Source organism: Eublepharis macularius, chromosome 2 (genome assembly GCF_028583425.1).
Source record: "Eublepharis macularius isolate TG4126 chromosome 2, MPM_Emac_v1.0, whole genome shotgun sequence".
In the NCBI taxonomy this organism is placed as follows: Eukaryota; Metazoa; Chordata; class Lepidosauria; order Squamata; family Eublepharidae; genus Eublepharis; species Eublepharis macularius.
This window is the reverse complement of record NC_072791.1, coordinates 117,804,208-117,822,433: the sequence shown is the minus strand read 5'-3', so window position 1 is coordinate 117,822,433 and position 18,226 is coordinate 117,804,208. Positions and strand designations below refer to the sequence as shown.

The following is an 18,226-nucleotide window of genomic DNA, read 5'->3' as shown; positions in this document are numbered from 1 at the left end:
ACTGCCTTTCAGAGTTGGGACAGGGAGGCACTGATTTGCAGTGGTTTTGCAGGTAGATTTCATGGTGTGGTGCTGGGGGACTGCTGCTCTGCCCCTTGGCCTCTGACCTACAGTGTTCCACAAGCTGCTGTGAGAGGTCATCCAGAGATTTGGGCTGAGTTGCCACCAATATGTGGATATATGTAAGAGAGAGTATCACAGAAACAGAGCAACAAAGAAAATGCAATAGCTATGAAAACTAACTAAGAAATCAATCAGAAATAGTCTAAGGCAGACTAAACACTCTGACGTTTTGACTGATCTGGAACTATTTAAATATCAAAAATGCAAAGTCATATTTATTGTGTTCAACAACCAATTCTAACAGTATTCCGTATATTTACCTAAGCTATAACAAGGCCAAGCAGAAAACATTCGAAATCATATACAAAGTCCAAGTACCCAATTGTTCAAAGTTCCTTTGTACATCCAAAGAATCTCTGATCAATAAAATAGTAAAGAGTCCAGTGTCACCTTTAAGACTAACCAACTTTATTGTAGCATAAGCTTTCAAGAACCACAGCTCTCTTTGTCAGATGCATACTTTCCATGCATCTGACGAAGAGAGCTGTGGTTCTCGAAAGGTTATGTTCCAATAAAGTTGGTTAGTCTTAAAGGTGTCACTGGACTCTTTACTATTTTGCTGTTACAGACTAACACGGCTAACTCCTCTAGATCTCTGATCAGTAAAGTGCTGGTGCCTATTAATCCTCGTATTGACTTTTTATTTTTGATATTTATATTGCCCCAGGTCAGTCAAAGCATCAGAGTGTTTAGTCTGCCTTAGATTATTTCTGATTGATTTCTTGGTTAGTTCTCACGGCTATTGTATTTTCTTTGTTACCAATATGTGGATGACAGGTGCTACAGGGGTGAGGGGGGGAGGCTTGACCCAGGAATGGGGTATCTCCTGTTCTAGATAGGGTTACACTCCTTCCAGGGTCATAGCCTGAGTTGCTGTTGGATAAACAGGTGGCAGCTGTGGCCAGTGGTGCCTTTCACCAGCATCATATGATGAGGCAACTGCAGCACTTCCTAGGAAAGAAAGATCTTGCCACTGTGATGCCTACCCCGGTAACACCTAGATTACATTACTGCAATGTACTCTGTGTGAAGTTGCCCTTGAGGACTGTCCAGAAGCTACAATTGATACAGAATGCTGCTGCCAGAATGTTGACTGGAGTGAGTCGTAGAGACCATATCACTCCAGTCTTGTTCCTATTATATTGGATCTCAGTTTGCTTCTGGGACCAATTCAGGATGCTGGTATTGACCTATACAGTTCGGGGCCAGCATAACGTAAGGAATATTTTAAGTAAATAAATAAGTTAAATCTCTAATAAGATGTTGCAAAGATGCAGCTGTGTAAAGACATGGGCAAAAATCTGACTGGTGTTTTGCATCTTAGGATTTCTGCTACACTGAAGCAAATGGCAGGATTTGCCATTGAATTCAATGGGATCAGAATAATATTTTCTACATACAAACATCATTTTAAGAATTCATTTTGGCTTCCAATCACACAGTGGTTTTTATGACCCTTAGACTTTTAAAGAAACAATATGTAATTGCTTAAATTAGTGGTTTTTCTTCTGTGGCTTTTAAGATCTTCTTAAAAGTTTCGACAGAATACCAGCTAATTTAAGCAATTTCATAGATTGTTAAGAAATAATGTATAAGAGGAGAAAGGGAGGATTTCACCCTTTCCCTGCTGTAGCTTTCTGACCCATATGACTGTTAATATGCAAGGCTGTTGTAACCCTTGGAATTTACTTTCCCAGTGTCAGAAAGGACTGTTCTGGGAGGGAAATATGAGGATTTGAGTCCAGTGGCATCTTAATGGCCAACAACATTTCCAGGGTATAAGCTTTTGAGAGTCAAAGCTTCCTTCTTCATATACAGTGGGGAAGATTTGTGACCCTTACATTGTTGGATCCAGCCCAATATGATTGCTTTGGATGCTTGCACTGTTCCTTGGGGTGCTTTGTGTAAATGAGCTTCTCAGACTGCCCCTTTCACCAATGCACTACTGATGATGAAACCTTTTCCCTCCCCTTTTGTAGCAGACCGAAAAAGCTTTTGCACGATCCATAGCACAGGATATTTAAAAAGCTGGCCACCAACAAAAATGGGACTAGACGAAGACAATGAGCCTGATAATGAAGGCTGTAACTTAAGCTGTCTTGTTGCAATTGGACGGTTGCATCCTCATGTAGTTCCTCAGCCAGTAAATGGAGAGATAAGGGTTAAGCCGACAGAGTATGTTTCTCGACATGCAATTGATGGGAAATTTGTGTTTGTGGATCAGAGGTGAGAATGACATCTTTAATTTATGATACCAAGGGCAATAATTTGGGGGTGATGTTTATTCTGTAGCCTATAAGATTTGTTCAAGATTTGTTCAAAACATAAATAATGTCTGTGTGAAACTAAATATGTATACTAGAAGAACTATATATCTGCATATAGCTTATGATTGTGTACTTACTATGCTCTGAATTTTATTACTATAATATAAAATTCAATTGTCCCTTCAACGTATTGATGCGCAGCTAGTTGTGCAGTTATCTTATGCTTTTGTTCAAAACAGTTGATTTACTCCACAGCCCAGCTTCACGGTGCTTTCTCCCCTAACCAACATAGAATAGGCTGCCTCAGTCATATGATATCTCTGCCAGGAGCTTCAAATGCATGGTACCGTATTAGATTGTCAAAAATATGCCAACATTTTAAAATCAGATTATTGGCTTCCGCACTTCTGTCAGGGAGGGGGAATAAATGTGTTTATTTTTGAGAAGTGGAGGAAGGGGTAGGGAACTGATGAAGAGACAGCTCTGTGAAGTTTTGGAACTTGCAATAATTCATTCCAAAGATAAACCAAAGAATGTTATTGTCTAGTCTTAGGAAAATAAAAGGAAATTAAAAGAGCAAATGTTCCTCTGGTAAGTAAATTAATGCAGGCTTTCAGTCTTTGACCGGACTGGGTTGGTGCTGGGTGGAGGAGGCTTCCCCCACCCGGCACTGACGTGATCCAGATGGTTTCGGCCCCGATCTGGGCCTTTGAGGCTGCGATCCAGGCCGAAACGGATCTGGGCCTAAACGGCCGGGATTGGGTTGATGCCACGCAGGGGAGCGTTCCCCTGCCTGGCACTGACCCGATCCTGGCCGTTCCGGCCCCGATCGCAATGGAAAAGGGGGCCGAAATGGCCCAAAATAGCCAGTTTTGGCCTGGATTGGGGCCTAAATGGCTGGGACTGGGTTGGTGCCGGGCGGAGAAGGCTTCCCCCACCCGGCACCGACCCGATCTGGATGGTTTCGGCCCCAATCCTGGCTGAAACAGGCCAAAAAATACCATTTTGGGCCCGTTTGGGCCGGAATCGGGGCCAAAATGGCTTGGACCAGGTTGGTGCTGGGTGGGGAAGGCTTCCCCTTCACAGCACCAACCTGATCCAGAAGGTTTCAGCCCTGATCCAGGCCGAAACGGGCCCAAAATGGCCCCAAACGGCCATTTTGGGAACGTTTTGGCCTGGATCAGGGCCTAAACAGCCACGATTGGGTTGGTGCTGGACGGGGGAGGCTTTCCCATCCTGTCACCAACCTGATCCGGAAGGTTTGGGCCCCGATCTGGGCCAAAACAGGCCCAAAATGGCTGGAAACGGCCATTTTGGCCCATTTCGGCCAGGATTGGGGCGGAAACAGCCAGGACTGAGTCAGTGCTGGCCTGGCACCAATCCGTTCTGGATGGTTTCGGCCCCAATTCAGGCCCTTTCGGCCACGATCCAGTTCAAAACGGGCCCAAAATGGCCAAAAATGGCCATTTTGGGCCTGTTTTGGCCCAGATTGGTGCCTAAATGGCCGGGATTGAGTTGGTGCCAGGTGGGGGAGCATTCTCCCACCCAGCACCGACCTGATCCAGGCCGTTTCGGCCCCAATCCAAACTGTTTGGGCCCCAGTCGAGGCCTAAACGGCCCAAAATTTTTCAAGATCAGGTGGGTGGGGCCACCTGACTGTCGGGGGAACTACCAGAACGGTGTTCCGGTGCGTTCCCCCTCTAAATGAGCCCTGATTATAGAATCTTGTGTCTGAGAATTGCTATACTTGTTGCTTGGTATCATTTACCATTTGACCCTTGCCAGTGCTATATGGGAATCAATTAGTCAGTGCTAAAACTGGCAGTTATGATAGTACCTATAAATTCTACACTACTTGTCTTGTTGCCTTGAGTGCTGTATCCTTTACTGTAAAATGAAAGTAAACCTTCAGTTTTCTGGCTTTAATATATTCAACTGGAACAACTAATTGAGATTTGGTGAAAGTCAGAAACTTATTCAGATCTTTAAACCACAGAAATGTACATCCTGGCTGTTGTGGGTTTTCCGGGCTGTATTGCCGTGGTCTTGGCATTGTAGTTCCTGACGTTTCGCCAGCAGCTGTGGCTGGCATCTTCAGAGGTGTAGCACCAAAAGACAGAGATCTCTCAGTGTCACAGTGTGGAAAAGATGTAGGTCATTTGTATCTACTCCTTTTCCACACTGTGTTCTCTGTCTTTTGGTGCTACACCTCTGAAGATGCCAGCCACAGCTGCTGGCGAAACGTCAGGAACTACAATGCCAAGACCACGGCAATACAGCCCGGAAAACCCACAACAGCCATCGTTCTCCGGCCGTGAAAGCCTTCGACAATACAATGTACATCCTGTTCTTTATTTTCTTGAGCAGTTTCATAAGTGAGTTGCTGTATTAAGTCAGTAGGTAAATTAAAAATTATTTGGCAAAGTCTTTCCAGAATTATCTAGAATACAGCTGCTAAAGGAGATGGTACCTAAAAACTTTCTGATAGAAGTATATTCACATGCAAAAAATTCCATGCCAATGCATAGTACTGGAATGGAAAAGGAGATATTATTATTGGCAGCAAATTAGAGGGCAAAGTAGGAGGAGACAAAGGTTTCATGCCTGATCCCTCACAAGGGAAGGTATTTTGCACATTTACTCTTCAGGCCAAGCTAGTTGTAATCCTGAAGATCCATGAGTAGGATCTCTGTGGGGGCTCCCCCCACATACTTAAAGACACAGTAGAGGGGGGATTTAAATCTCTGTTGGGTGGGGGTAACTCTTTTTTCTTCCAGTGCAATTTTACCAGTGCTAATGCGTCTCTTCCCAAATTCTTTGCCATTAGTTAAACATACGGATATTGTATTCTCCCCAGGTTTTTTTTCCTGTGGATCAAGTAACTGGGTGTGGATGTGAGGGAAGGGGGAGAGAATGAGAAAAAGGAAGACTTTTTTGGCTAGTGCTGCAGCCCAATTACTTAACATTTTACAGAATGCATAAACATATGCATACATAAAATAAATTTCATTAATCTTTTTATGGGCTAAATATAAACAGTGTCCAAAAACCAGCACACAGTGAATTGAATTTAAGCACACTGAAATAAATTGGAGCTGATGATGCCTCTTGGCAGGGTTAGGGGGTTGAAGAAAAGGCTTAGAGGGGAGAAAGGAAAAAATTGAGTAACCTGCCCTTCTCAACACAGTTAAAAGTATGTACTTACACTACTTTGCTAGTATTGTCAGCTGATATCTTACAAGAAAATGGGGAGGGGGGAACATAAGAAGCATTAGCAAAACAGAAATCAGTGGCACATTATCCAACAAATAAGTGCCACTTACAAAGTAATAACACTACTGAAATTTCACTTCAGTTGAATCTAATTCAGTTTGGTTCGCACATACTTCTGGTAGAGTATGGGTGTAAAGCTTTAGTCCTGTGGCTGTACTTTGGCCATTTAGCATTATTGAGTGCTTACAAATATACATGTGTATGTGAGCAGGCACCTCTCATGTCACAGAAAATGGAAGTAGGGTAGGGCCTGTTTGCATAGACCTTGGTTTACATTAAATGCCCTATGTACTAATGGAGAGGAATGTGAGCTTAAAAGTTCATTCCTGCCTTCCACTGTGTGTAGAATATATATTATGTCAATCAGTCATCCCCCCAGAACTGGCAATGAAAATTAATAGGACCATGCACTACACATTGTAACTGAAGCTATACTGAACATGGGTAGGGTTGTTAAGTCATGCTAGAAAGTGTTACAGGTAAAGGTGTAACCTATCTTTCTGCCAGCCACAACTGCAATTCTTGTTTATGCTAATTAATTGTAGTTTTAAGTCAGATGTGTTTTAAAATTGATCTTTAGAACTAAATATACAATGAGTAACATTTGCATAACAATTCAACAATGTATCCTGCAGTATATACAGTAAAAAATTTGTACTCCGGCACTCAAGTTGATTGTTAATCAAATGTGTCTGATACTCAAGTATATTGCTTTACCTTGGGCAAGAGGAATCTACAGCAACCAAATCCCATCCTATGGGGAACTCTCTGGTGACAGTCCCTATACCTGGTGGGACCATCCCCACCCCAAGTTGTCCTATGCAGCCGGCAGACAAGAGGGCCAGCTGCCCTGGGAGCCCTTCAGTGCTGCTGACTCCCAACAACTCTAGGCAGGCTGAGAGGGAGAGAGACAACTGAGGTTGATGCCAGCTGGCCATACCAGGTGTCAGAAGCCCAGTAATGGCTGAAGAGTGGGGAGTGGGACATGAACCCAAAGACATGGGCATGGTGGCCAAGAGAGAGGAGCTTACCCTCTGGGGATGATGCTGGTTAAATGAACATTCTGGATAACAAAGCCTATACCTTGTTATATATAGACAGGGCTGCTGGCCCTACTTTAACAGCAACTTGATCTGCAGACTCTGGCAGGTGGTAATGCCATGAAAAGCTTCCTCTGCTGATTTCTGCAAACCAAGTTGCTCTTAAAAGCACAGGAGCAGGCCATGTTTGTTTGTTCCTGGTTAGTTGACCCACTAATTTTATAGTTACATAATATTCCCATGTTTAAAATTTTCAAAAAGATCAACAGCTTTTTCGTATTTTAGGGCAACTGCCATTTTGGCATACTTACCACAGGAACTTCTAGGTACTTCATGTTATGAATACTTTCATCAAGATGATATAGGACATCTGGCAGAATGCCATCGACAAGGTAAGATGTTTTAGGGAAAACTATCTAAATAAAGCTATTTTAAATCATTTTTTTTTCTTAAGACAATTTTGGTTAGGTTTTGGGGTGTGCACAGGAAAAAGATTTTGGTTTCCTGCTTTGGGTTTACCCGAAGCGGGAAAACCATCTGGAATACCCCTAAATCCAAAGTGGCAAGCCGCTTTGGGATTTGGGCATTTCAGCCGCTTCGGTATGCTCTGTAAAAATTTGGAGCATACAGAAGATCAAAGCAGGAATTGTCGCCAGCTTTTTCACCCGATGGGAGGGGGAAGAGGGAGCTCCCTCTTCCCCCATCCCATTGGATGAAAAAGCCAGCCTGTAAACTTTCAAAGCTCAAAGCAGCACTGAAAAGCACTGCTCTGAGCTTTGAAAAGCTCCATGCCGGTTTTTTCACCCAATGGGATGAAATAGCCAGCCTGGATACTTTCAAAGCTCAGAGCAGTGCTTCTCTGAGCTTTGAAAGTATCCAAGCTGGCTATTTCATCCAGTCGGGAGGAAGAGGGAGCTCCCTCTTCCTGCCTCTCGTTGGGTAAAAAAGTCAGCATGGAGTTTTTCAGTGTTTTACAGCACTGATCTGAGCTTTGAAAGTTTCCACACCAGCTTTTTCACCCAATGGGATGAAAAAGCCAGCGTGGATACTGAGCTTTGAAAGTATCCAGGCTGGCTATTTCATCAAATGGAAAGGTAGAAGAGGGAGCTCCCACTTCCTCCCTCCCGTTGGGTGAAAAAGCCAGCATGGCCAGGCAGCTAATCCAAGGGGAGGGATGCTCTTTTGCCCGCCGCTTCACAACGACAAGGAAAGGAAGGCCCAGCTCACCTGCAAGGGCAGTGAGCAAATTTATGCTCACCTGCGGAGACTTATGGATCCAATTGGTTTGCAGAATGCTCTGTGTGAACCAATTCTCCATGGCGGTTCATTGGATGAGCTGGTGGAGGACTGGCAGGGCTGGCTCTCCGAGGCCATTGATAAAATCACTCCCTGTCGTCCTCTTCGCCCCTGTAATCACCAAGCCCCCTGGTATACAGAGGATCTAAGGCAACAAAAGCAGGAGCTAAGACGACTCGAGCACGTGTGGCGGCAATCTCGCAACGAGGAAACAACATCTTATAGATTACTTATGAAATTTTATGAGGTGGCTGTGAAGAAGGAATTTTACGCAGCCTTCATTGCATCAGCTAGCTCAAGCCCGGCTAAATTGTTTAATGTGGTACGTTCATTGGTCTCCCTCCCAGGTGGAGACCACCAAAATTTGAATTTGGCAATAAGCTGTGAGGCTTTTGCGAGGTTTTTTGCTGATAAAATCTTGTCTCTCTGTCGTGATTTATCAGCCACAGTTGATGCGGTATGTGAACTGGAGGCCCCTTGGCTGTCTTTGGGGGTTATATTTGATCACTTCAGCCCCCTTTCCGGGGAAGAGGTGGACAGGATTCTGCAGGGAATGAGATCTACTACATGTCTCCTGGACCTGTGTCCGTCATGGCTGGTGAAAACCAGTGCTTGACGGATTACGGGATTCCTTGGAGGCCATTGTCAACTTGTCCCTGAGCTCTGGGGCTTTTCCCAGAGCAGTTACGGAGGCTGTGGTGAGGCCCCTTTTAAAGAAACCATCGTTGGAGCCAGGCGACCCGCTCGGTTACTGCCCGGTCTCGAACCTCCCGTTTCTGGGAAAGGTGATTGAGCGGGCGGCGGAGATACAACTGAAGGAAACCTCGGCCCTAGATCCCTTCCAGTCTGGTTTTTGCCCGGGGGGACGGGGTGGAGACATTGCTGGTCGCCCTCACAGACGATCTTCGCAGGCACCTGGACTGAGGTGGATTGGCGCTGCTGATTTATTAGATCTTTCAGCGGCGTTCGATACGGTCTATTATGATCTTCTGGCCCACTGCCTCGCCAGTGTGGGAATTCAGGGGACAGCACTACAGTGGCTTGTCTCTTTTCTTCACGGTTGGGGACAGAGGGTGGCGCTAGGGGATAAGTTATCGTCCCGTTGGCCACTAGTATGTGGTGTGCGACGGAGCGATACTTTCCCCATTACTGTTTAACATCTATATGCGCCCCCTCGCCCAGTTGGTGCAGAGTTTCGGGCTTGGGTGCCATCAATATGTGGATGACACCCAGCTATATCTGTTGATGGACGGCCGGCATGGATCTGCCCCAGATGTCCTGGAGCATGCTTTTGAAGCCGTGGCTGGATGGTTGAGACAAAGTCAGCTGAAGTTAAACCCTGCGAAGATGGAGATCCTTTACTTGAGCTGCAGAAACATGGATTCGGGCCCCCGACTCCCTGCACTCAATGGGGCGGTGCTTACGCTGGCTCCGAGAGTCAGGAGCCTGGAGGTGATCTTGGATGCCTCCTTGACAATGGAGGCCCAGATCACTGCGGTTGCCAGGTCCCCGTTTTTCTATCTTCAACAGGCCAGGCAGCTCGCCCCTTATCTCTCATCCCGTGACTTGACTACAATGGTCCAGGCAATGGTCACCTCTAGGTTATACTACTGTAACGCGCTCTATGCAGGGCTCCCCCTGAACCTGATCCAGCGGTTACAGCTGGTGCAAAATGCGGCAGTGCATGTCACAGGATTGCCAATGTGTGAGCATATAACGCCAGCACTGCGTCAGCTGCACTGGCTACCAATGGAGTACTGAATCAGGTTCAAGGTTTTGGTACTAACCTATAAAGCCCTATGCGGACTGGGACCTGCGTATCTGCGGGACCGCCTCTCCCCATATGAACCCCAGAGGACTTTTCATTCCAGTGAGAAACATCTGCTAAAGGTCCCTGGCCCTGGGGAGGCCTGCCTGGCATTGACCAGGACCAGGGCCTTTTCGGTTCTGGCCCCAGCCTGGTGGAATGATCTGTCTAATGAGACCAAGGCCCGACATGACTTGTTATCCTTTCGCTGGGCCTGTAAGACAGAGCTGTTCCGCCAAGCATATGGGCGGTGCTAGGCGGAGCTTTCCTGACCGGTTGATGGTGGATTGGGCCCTCCCCACCACACAAGTACCCCCCATTTAAATCATCTTTTTACTACGAAGATGCTCTGAAGATGACTTAGGCTGGTCAGTTGTGCTGCTATGTTCAGGTTTTTATATGTATTTTAAATTGTGTAATATTTTGGATGGTGTATGGTTGCTAATTTATAATAATTGTTTTATATATTTTAACTGTATGTGCCTGTAATCTGCCCTGAGCCTGCTGGAAATGTGGGGAGCGTGGAATATAAATTGAAAATAAAAATAAAAACACACATTTAAATGCCCTTTTCCTGTCGCTGCGAAGCAACAGGCAAAAGGGCATTCCTCTCCCCCTCCCCCGGATCAGCTGCCTAGTCAGGCAGCTGATCCAAGGGGAGGGATGCTCCTTTGCCTGCTGCTTAGCAGCAACAGAGAAAGGAAATCTCCCTCCCCCTTTCAATCAGCTGCTTGGCAGGGATTCCTGCCAAACAGCTGATCCTGGGGTTTAAATGCCCCTTTCCCTGCCATTTTGCAGCAGCATGAAAAGGGGCATTTAAACCCCAGCCGAGTATTTTACCCGAATCTCATATCCCTGGTTAGGTTACAATGGCATATATATATATATATATATATATATATATATATATATATATATATATATATACAGCATATGGAAAAACCCAACATTTCTGTTTTAACTGTAACAGTGGACAATATTGTAAGGAATTTGCCGTACTGTAAAGGTATAGAAGTGATTTAACATGCAACACTAGACAATAGTTCACACATATATAAGGGAACCACATGGCCATACTGACTTTTTTCTTCCCCTTTTTCAGTTTTACAGACAAGAGAAAAAATTACTACTAATTGTTATAAGTTTAAAGTCAAAGATGGATCTTTTATTACACTGAGGAGTTGTTGGTTCAGTTTCATGAACCCGTGGACCAAAGAAGTAGAATACATTGTCTCAACTAACACAGTGGTTTCGTAAGTGTTGTTGTTTAACAGGTGCACTGGGAACTTAAATCATTTACCAATATTCTGGGGTGAAATTCCTACTGCTTTTTTCTTTTAGGACATTCTTATGGCACATTACTAAACAATATCTCTGAAGTATAGCCACTTACTACTAATAGTTCTCTTTCTGTAAAGAAAAAGTACCTGGGCCACTGAAGGATTCCCCACATTTATTAATTTTACTATTTGGGGTACTTTTTTACCTCAGTCAGTATTACATATTGGGGTAAAGAATTGTCTTGTAAGTTTTTTGAAAAGGAAAACTGGTCCAGGGAAGAACTGAAGTGATTATAATGTTCATTATGATGGCACAAACAGAGGACTGGAGAACATTTACCTCAACATAGAGAGATATTATGCTCCAGGTAGAAATGCAAAATGCATTCACAATTTATAATGTTTTTCTTAAAAAAAAAACCAGTATATGTTGACTTTCTAATATCTTGGGGTTTTGTTGTTTCAAATTTAAAAATAAGATTAATGGCTTTATAGAGGAACAGAGCAGATGTGAGGTAATCAGTTTGTGAAGATTGGGAAAAATCTCCTTAAAAGATATATTTCACCTAATTTTGGGGCGTTAGATGTTGCGAAAGACACTGATTTCTTGGCACTGATTTCTAGTAGAAGACACTGACTATCCTGTAATACATTAGAATGTGATTTAAGGTAGTAAATAAATCCCAGAAGCCATTTGTGTAAGTTTTTCTTCACACAGATGACATAGAGTACTACTTTCTAAGCAAAAAACCAAAGAATACTCAAACAAGTTTGTAATAATAAAATTAATAAAAAATATTGAGATGGTAACCATTCATGGAAAATCATAAAAACATTTCTATCAAGAAACTCCTCAAGTTCTAATGTATAATCTGTGACTACCCTCATAAATAGCAGTTGTTCCATCAGCTAAAATGTATTTCTATAGATGCAGAGATATGATTTGGCTTACTGCACTGGTGTTTCAAACATTAAAATATTGACAAGATTTTTTTTCCAAATGAGTTCATTCAGCTCAGGTAACATGGTTGGCTGAGATACATTTCTTCAAATGATGATAGAATTGGGCCAGAAAGCCATCTCATCCTAATGTCGGAATTAAAGTAGGATCCTCTGTATCTAAAAAATCCTAAACAAATTAACTTGCTTAATCCAGGCCACATGTACCACCACTGAGGAGCAGGATTCAAAAAGGCTGTTATCCAAAAGATATCCGTAGAACAAGGAATATTCAACTTAATGAGAGAGAAGGATCTTTTCCTTCATGGCTGCCCAAGGGCTAGTGAGAGCAACTACTTTGGTTGGTGTGCCCACTTTGATGGAATTGGATTTGGCCAGTGGGGGACATCCCACAGGTATTAATCAAGAATGTCAGAGTATGTTCAAACAGAAGTGGAAAAAATAGAAGTGTGACTGAATGGCATTTGTGCTTTTCCTGTTTGTGTTGTAACTTGCAAAGTGGGACTCATGGATCTCAGCCTGCTGAGATCTGAGTTAGTGAATCTTGCCAGGGATGAGATCTGCTAATCTCACTATGCATTATTATAATAAAAATGGCAAAGGCTGTATTACTTAGACATGACTTGTACTTCCCTGCTTTTCTGTAATATTTGTTCTGGTTCCAAAGTTTGTAATCCAAAATATTTAATTTCTTTTGTGTCTTAATCATTTTCATCACTTCCATGATGGAGGATCCAATCAACTTTTCATTCAACATTGTCCTGTTCCTTTCTACAGCCTCTGTCCTACATGGCTTATATCCACATAGTTCCAAGATCCCCAGCATAATCTTTTTGGGTGGTCAGAGGGAACACTTCTTCCTTTTTTCATCAGCAGAAAAGCTGATTGGATCCACCCTGATGATATGAAAAGGGGAAGCATACCTATGTTGTTTAGCTAGACATATTCATGTGAGTGTTTCATTTGTCCTTCTGTTTCTTTGAACCTCCAGTACCAATGTACTTGATGGTGGAGATGCAACTTTTCCACAGCTTGCAGCTTCGCCGCACAGCATGGACAGTGTTCTTCAGGCTGGAGAAGGTAATGAGAACAGTTACATAATTTTTTTTGCTTTGTACTGTCTTCTTCTGGGAAGTTGGTTATTGCACCTCAGTCAGTGAAGTCTTGGTACCTATTTGAAGCATGCGATTTTTAAGGGCATCTTCTAGATGAGAGAAGAGTACTTTGTACGTTTCAAGAATGTTGTGTTCTACGTAGTGAAATCCAAATTACTTCCTGCTCCAAAGAATGCATATGGAGATTCAGCATTACCTTAAGCAAATCACTGAGTGTATGCAAATCCGCACTGGATCTACACTGGAAGGTTTACAAATTACAACAGAATAATGTACATGAGATACTCTTAATACTGAAATGCACTATATAATTTATCATCTCTTTTGGAAAAAAAAACAGAACTGGAAAATCAACATTGCTTTCTACTATCCTAAAGAAAATGTTTTTCCGTGGGCTCCAATGTAAGTGGCATCAATTGTTAAGCTACCTCTTTAAATCTTTCCCATGACTACATTGGTCTAGTTCTAGTCCAAACCTGCATTACATATTATTTACTTATTTTATTTATACTCGACCTTTCTCACAAACAAAGAAAGAAGAAAGCATTTTTGTAGGTAAATTGTCTTGCTTCTAATGCTGGGTCCAGTATAAACCCCCAAACTCTTAACTGTCAGTAGCGCTTAAATGAACCTCATTGCAATGCCCTCCATGATCTCAGAGTTCTTGATCAGTACCATCTCCATCTTGACAGGATTTTCAGCTTGAGCTTTTGTACACCTATATCTATTTAACTACAGCAGCCAGGCACTGGCTCAGGACCTCTACAGCAACACCAATGAGTTGAACAAATCTAGAAGGGGATGTCATCAGCATATTGATGACATTCAACTCCAGAACTTCAAGTGGTCTCTCCCAAGGGCTTTACATAAAGATTAAACAATATGGGAGGTAAAACTGAGCTTTCAGCACCCCCACGGGATAAATCACACACTGATGACAACTGGTCTCTAAAAGCAACACTCTTGAGTGCAACGCACAAAGAATGATATTAAACCAGTCTCTTAAAACCCACTTATACCTCCAAATATCTCAACAAGAAGGCATTGTCCACCATATAAAAACTGCTGATAAATCTGATAACAACAAAGAAGCACAGCCCTTGTTTATGTTCAAATGGAGACTGTCAGCTAAAGCCATCAATGCTGGCTCCATCCCATAGCCTGGCTGAAGTGACAGTGAAAGTAGTCAAGCAGGTGTGTATATCCAAGAAGATCTAGAGTTACTCCCTGAATTACCTAGCTCAGAAAGAGGAACTTAAAAGTTTTGTAATTGACATTAATCATTGCTGAAAATTTCCAGCCAATGTAGTGACCAAACTACCAGTCTTGAAGTCTATAAGTTACTCAGTGACTTGCCCATATATTTATATATGTTGGCTAGTTGTGAACTAAAACCAATCAACTTTTATACAGCTCCCCACATGTCTGTGAGGAAGCAATTTTTATTTGCTACAGGTGTGCTGATGTGTGGCTCTTCACATGCTTGCCATATGCACTCTTACTCCGCCTATGTGATCTTTCTATTTGGAGTTGTCTATGGTGTTTTCTGCATGGTCACTTTACAGCGTTTCAGAATCTATTCTGCTTCCCATATTCTCCTGAGTTCTGCACTTGCAAGGGAGTCATAGGAAGCAGAAACAGTTGTTGTCCATCTTTTCCATTTTTTTCCCTTGTGCACATTCCACGATTTTTTTTTTACTGCTGCCCAGTCACTACTGGCATGCATTGTGACCGTGAAGAATCAAAAGCTCCCTTCTGCTTCTCTTCCCCATCCCCTTCCTTTCACCGGGAGCTGATTAGTCTGTCCGCCAGTAACCACTCCCACCAAAGGAGCTCTCTGAACTTCTTTTCTACCATTTTTATCAGTAAAGCAAGGTAAGGGTCATAAGGCTGCTTCTTTGTTTGCTTCCTTCCGCATGAGTATATGCGCGCTCTCTCTCTGTTTCTCTCTTTCCCCCCCCAAAGCTAGGAAAAAGTCCTAACGTTGCTGCTTATTCCCTGCTGGCTTTAAAAGTCAGGAAAGGATTAAACGGATGCTTTCCCCTCCCTCCCAGCATGTTTCAGGCTTCTGCTAATGCCAAAGAGAAAAAAACAAGCATTGTGCACTGCTGTTTGTGAAATAAAGTGGCAGGGAAGCTGCTGGGAGGTAATGAAACAGCATTTTAACCCTTTCCTGGCTTGGCTTTAAAAAAAATGAGAGTGGAACAAGCAGGAAAAGTACATGCTTTCCCCCAGAACTCTGCCACCAATTGCCTCTCCATTGGGCACGGGATAGCCCAATCAGCAAATACAGAAGGGGATATGTTTCACACATGCAAGAAAAAAAATGACATCAGCTCCACCCCCCCACCCCCCAAAATGCAGCTCTAAACAGACACATCTCAACTCATCAACAGCCACCAAATCGCCTCAAGGTCATGCAGCGCAGAATGATGGGACCCCAAGCTGTTTCAGCAGCAATCAGTGTGAATGCTCAGCATCACTGACTTAAAATGTGCCATGCAGAATGGGCCTATGAAAAACTGACATACAGGAAGTTGTATTCATAGTTCAGTTGCCATCATTGTGCAGGAGCTGTTGAAATTCATTGTGCAGGAGCTATTGAAATTAGACTAAGCCCGAAATTGACCTTGTCCAGGTTAGGAAAGGGGTGGCTGTTTAGGCAGCTGTGGGATCTAATGGCAGATACAGCTGTTGCTGAAGAGACTGGTGTCTAATAAAAAAACTGGATTGGCAAAGCTCCAGGGACACTGGCATATGAGCATGCTGTGCTAGGTGGATGGCCTGATAGGGATCCCCTTTTAAACCTCATAGAGCAGAGTATACTCATCAGTGAACAGTACATCAGACTTGCTCGGTTAAGGAAAGAGCAGAGAAATCTAAATCTTGAGAAATTATGGGAAAAGAAAAAAACAAAGATATGGCTAACAAAACTTTGTAAGTAAAAAAGATGTAAATTTACATAGAATCATTACAGCATTTTTCTTGGGTTACAGTCTTTGAAAATGTGCAGCAGAAAGGTTTAATACACTTGTTCTCAATTTTTTCCAGTCATCCTCAGACAGCAGCAGTGTTTTGTAACGTTAGAAATCCTAAACCATTTTTTGTCGAAGGCTTTCACGTCCAGAGAATGTTAGTTGTTGTAGATTTTCTTGATGTCAGGAACTACAATGCCAAGACCACGGCCCTACAGCCCGGAAAATCTACAACAACTAACTAAACCATTTTCCTTTCTTAATGTCACATAGCCCCACTAATCCTCTACAGGGCGAATTGTTCATTGGAGAGTTGGAAATTTGCTGGAGCTTACTAAAGACCAAATACAATTTTTTCTAGGCCTTATCATGAGAGGTGCTTATCTTTCTCTCTGCCAACAGTCTTTAATTTAATACATAAATCCAAGACACATGCTCTGAATAATACACATGCATACATTCCCAAATGCATACATTCCCAAATGCATACATACTGTCCACAGTACAGAGACTTCATAAGAAATTGAATTAGATCTCCTCTGTTTGGCCTCTGCAGATTATAAGACATGATCCTCAATCTAGCCTAGCCATTATATTTGTTCAGGGAAGGCTTCTGAATATATCATCAGACAGTTTAAAGGAAGAGGGCTGATCAAGAGAAGAAAGGGAATATGTGGTGGCTACAAACCTATGCCTAAGGATGCCTGTCTTCTTCCCTCTCCCTGTAATAGGAAGCCCCATGTTGGTACTTTATTTTAGATAATGAGGATGCAAACACAAGTTTCTTGAGGGGTCTTCACTTACTACCAGATTTCTGCAGGGAAATGAGTTGCTCTCTACCCTTGCCTCTCCATCCTCAGACTATTTCCCTGGCTTCTATTTCCTTGACTTGTTCTTAATATGACACCTCAGATTATGATATGCCAAGTGTTTGTTTATGTCATTTATAGTCTGCCTTTCTCACTGAGACTCAAGGTGGATTACATAGTGTGAGATTAGTAAAATCAGTATCGAATACATTTCCATACAGTGTCAAGGACATTTCCATAGCAGTGCCACAGGATAAATAAATACAGTTTACAAAGACAATTCTAGGACTGACATTAGACAACATGAAGCACAAGGTAGTATATAGGAGTACAAATTTGAAGCAACAGATAATATGTAAGGTAACAGTGGTGAAGTCTGTGGTCCCTAACTTATTAGCAAAGCATCTGAGACCCCCCCTCCCTACAATACCACCCTCTGAGTAAAAAGCCTTTTTGACTAAATCAGTTTTGCATCATTTGCAGAAAGCCAGGAGAGAGGGGGCTTTCTAGACCTCCTCAGGCAGGTCGTTCCACAGGGTAGGGGCCGCCCCATGTGCAGGCTGGCACCTGCAGGAGACCCTGTTCAGATGAGCGAAGCAACCATGGAGGGACATAGGGAGGGAGGTGGTCCTGTAGGTATGCCAGACCAAGGCCATGAAGAGCTTTGTATGTAATAACCAATACCTTGAATTGAGCACAGTAACTGATAGGTAGCCAATGGAGTGACTGTAGGATGGGAGTGATGTTCATGCTTCTGCTTGCACCTGCTAACAGTAAAGCTGCATGCATACTGTGGGGACCTGGATAGGAAGATATAGAGTTGGATGTCATCTGCATATTGATGACATCCTACTCCATAGCTGCAAATGAATTTTCGTAAAGGTTTTACGTAGAGGTTGAATAACATGGGAGGTAAGATTGTGCCCTGCGGAATCCCACAAGATAGTTCCCGTTCTGAAGATAGCTGATCTCTGACAGCAACTCTTTGAGTCCATTCCATGAGAAACGATTTAAACCAGTCCAGGGCACATCCTTTGATGCCCACTTCTGTTTCTAAATGCCTCAACAGGATGGCATGGTCTATTGTGTCAAAGGCTGCAGATAGATCCAGGAGGAGCAATAAAGAGGCATGGCCTTTGCCTATATTCAGACATAGATCATCCACTAACGCTACTAGTGTTGGCTCTGTCCCATGCCCTGGTCTGAATCCAGACTGGAAAGGGTCTAGAGTGCTAGAGTTTTCCAAGAAGATCTGGAGTTGGTCAGCTACTGCTCTCTCAA

General features: G+C 43.2%; 1 protein-coding gene across 5 annotated transcripts in view; it reads left to right on the top strand.

Moving 5' to 3' along the window:
- BMAL1 (basic helix-loop-helix ARNT like 1) overlaps positions 1-18,226 on the top strand; it is a 94,741-nt gene that overhangs the window by 42,406 nt on the left and 34,109 nt on the right. For all 5 annotated transcript variants that reach the window (XM_054971483.1, XM_054971482.1, XM_054971485.1 and 2 more), the window contains 4 exons: positions 2,103-2,349; positions 6,989-7,095; positions 10,909-11,059; positions 13,038-13,126. In XM_054971483.1, the coding sequence (XP_054827458.1) occupies positions 2,103-2,349; positions 6,989-7,095; positions 10,909-11,059; positions 13,038-13,126 (594 nt within the window). The remainder of the gene's footprint in view (positions 1-2,102; positions 2,350-6,988; positions 7,096-10,908; positions 11,060-13,037; positions 13,127-18,226) is intronic.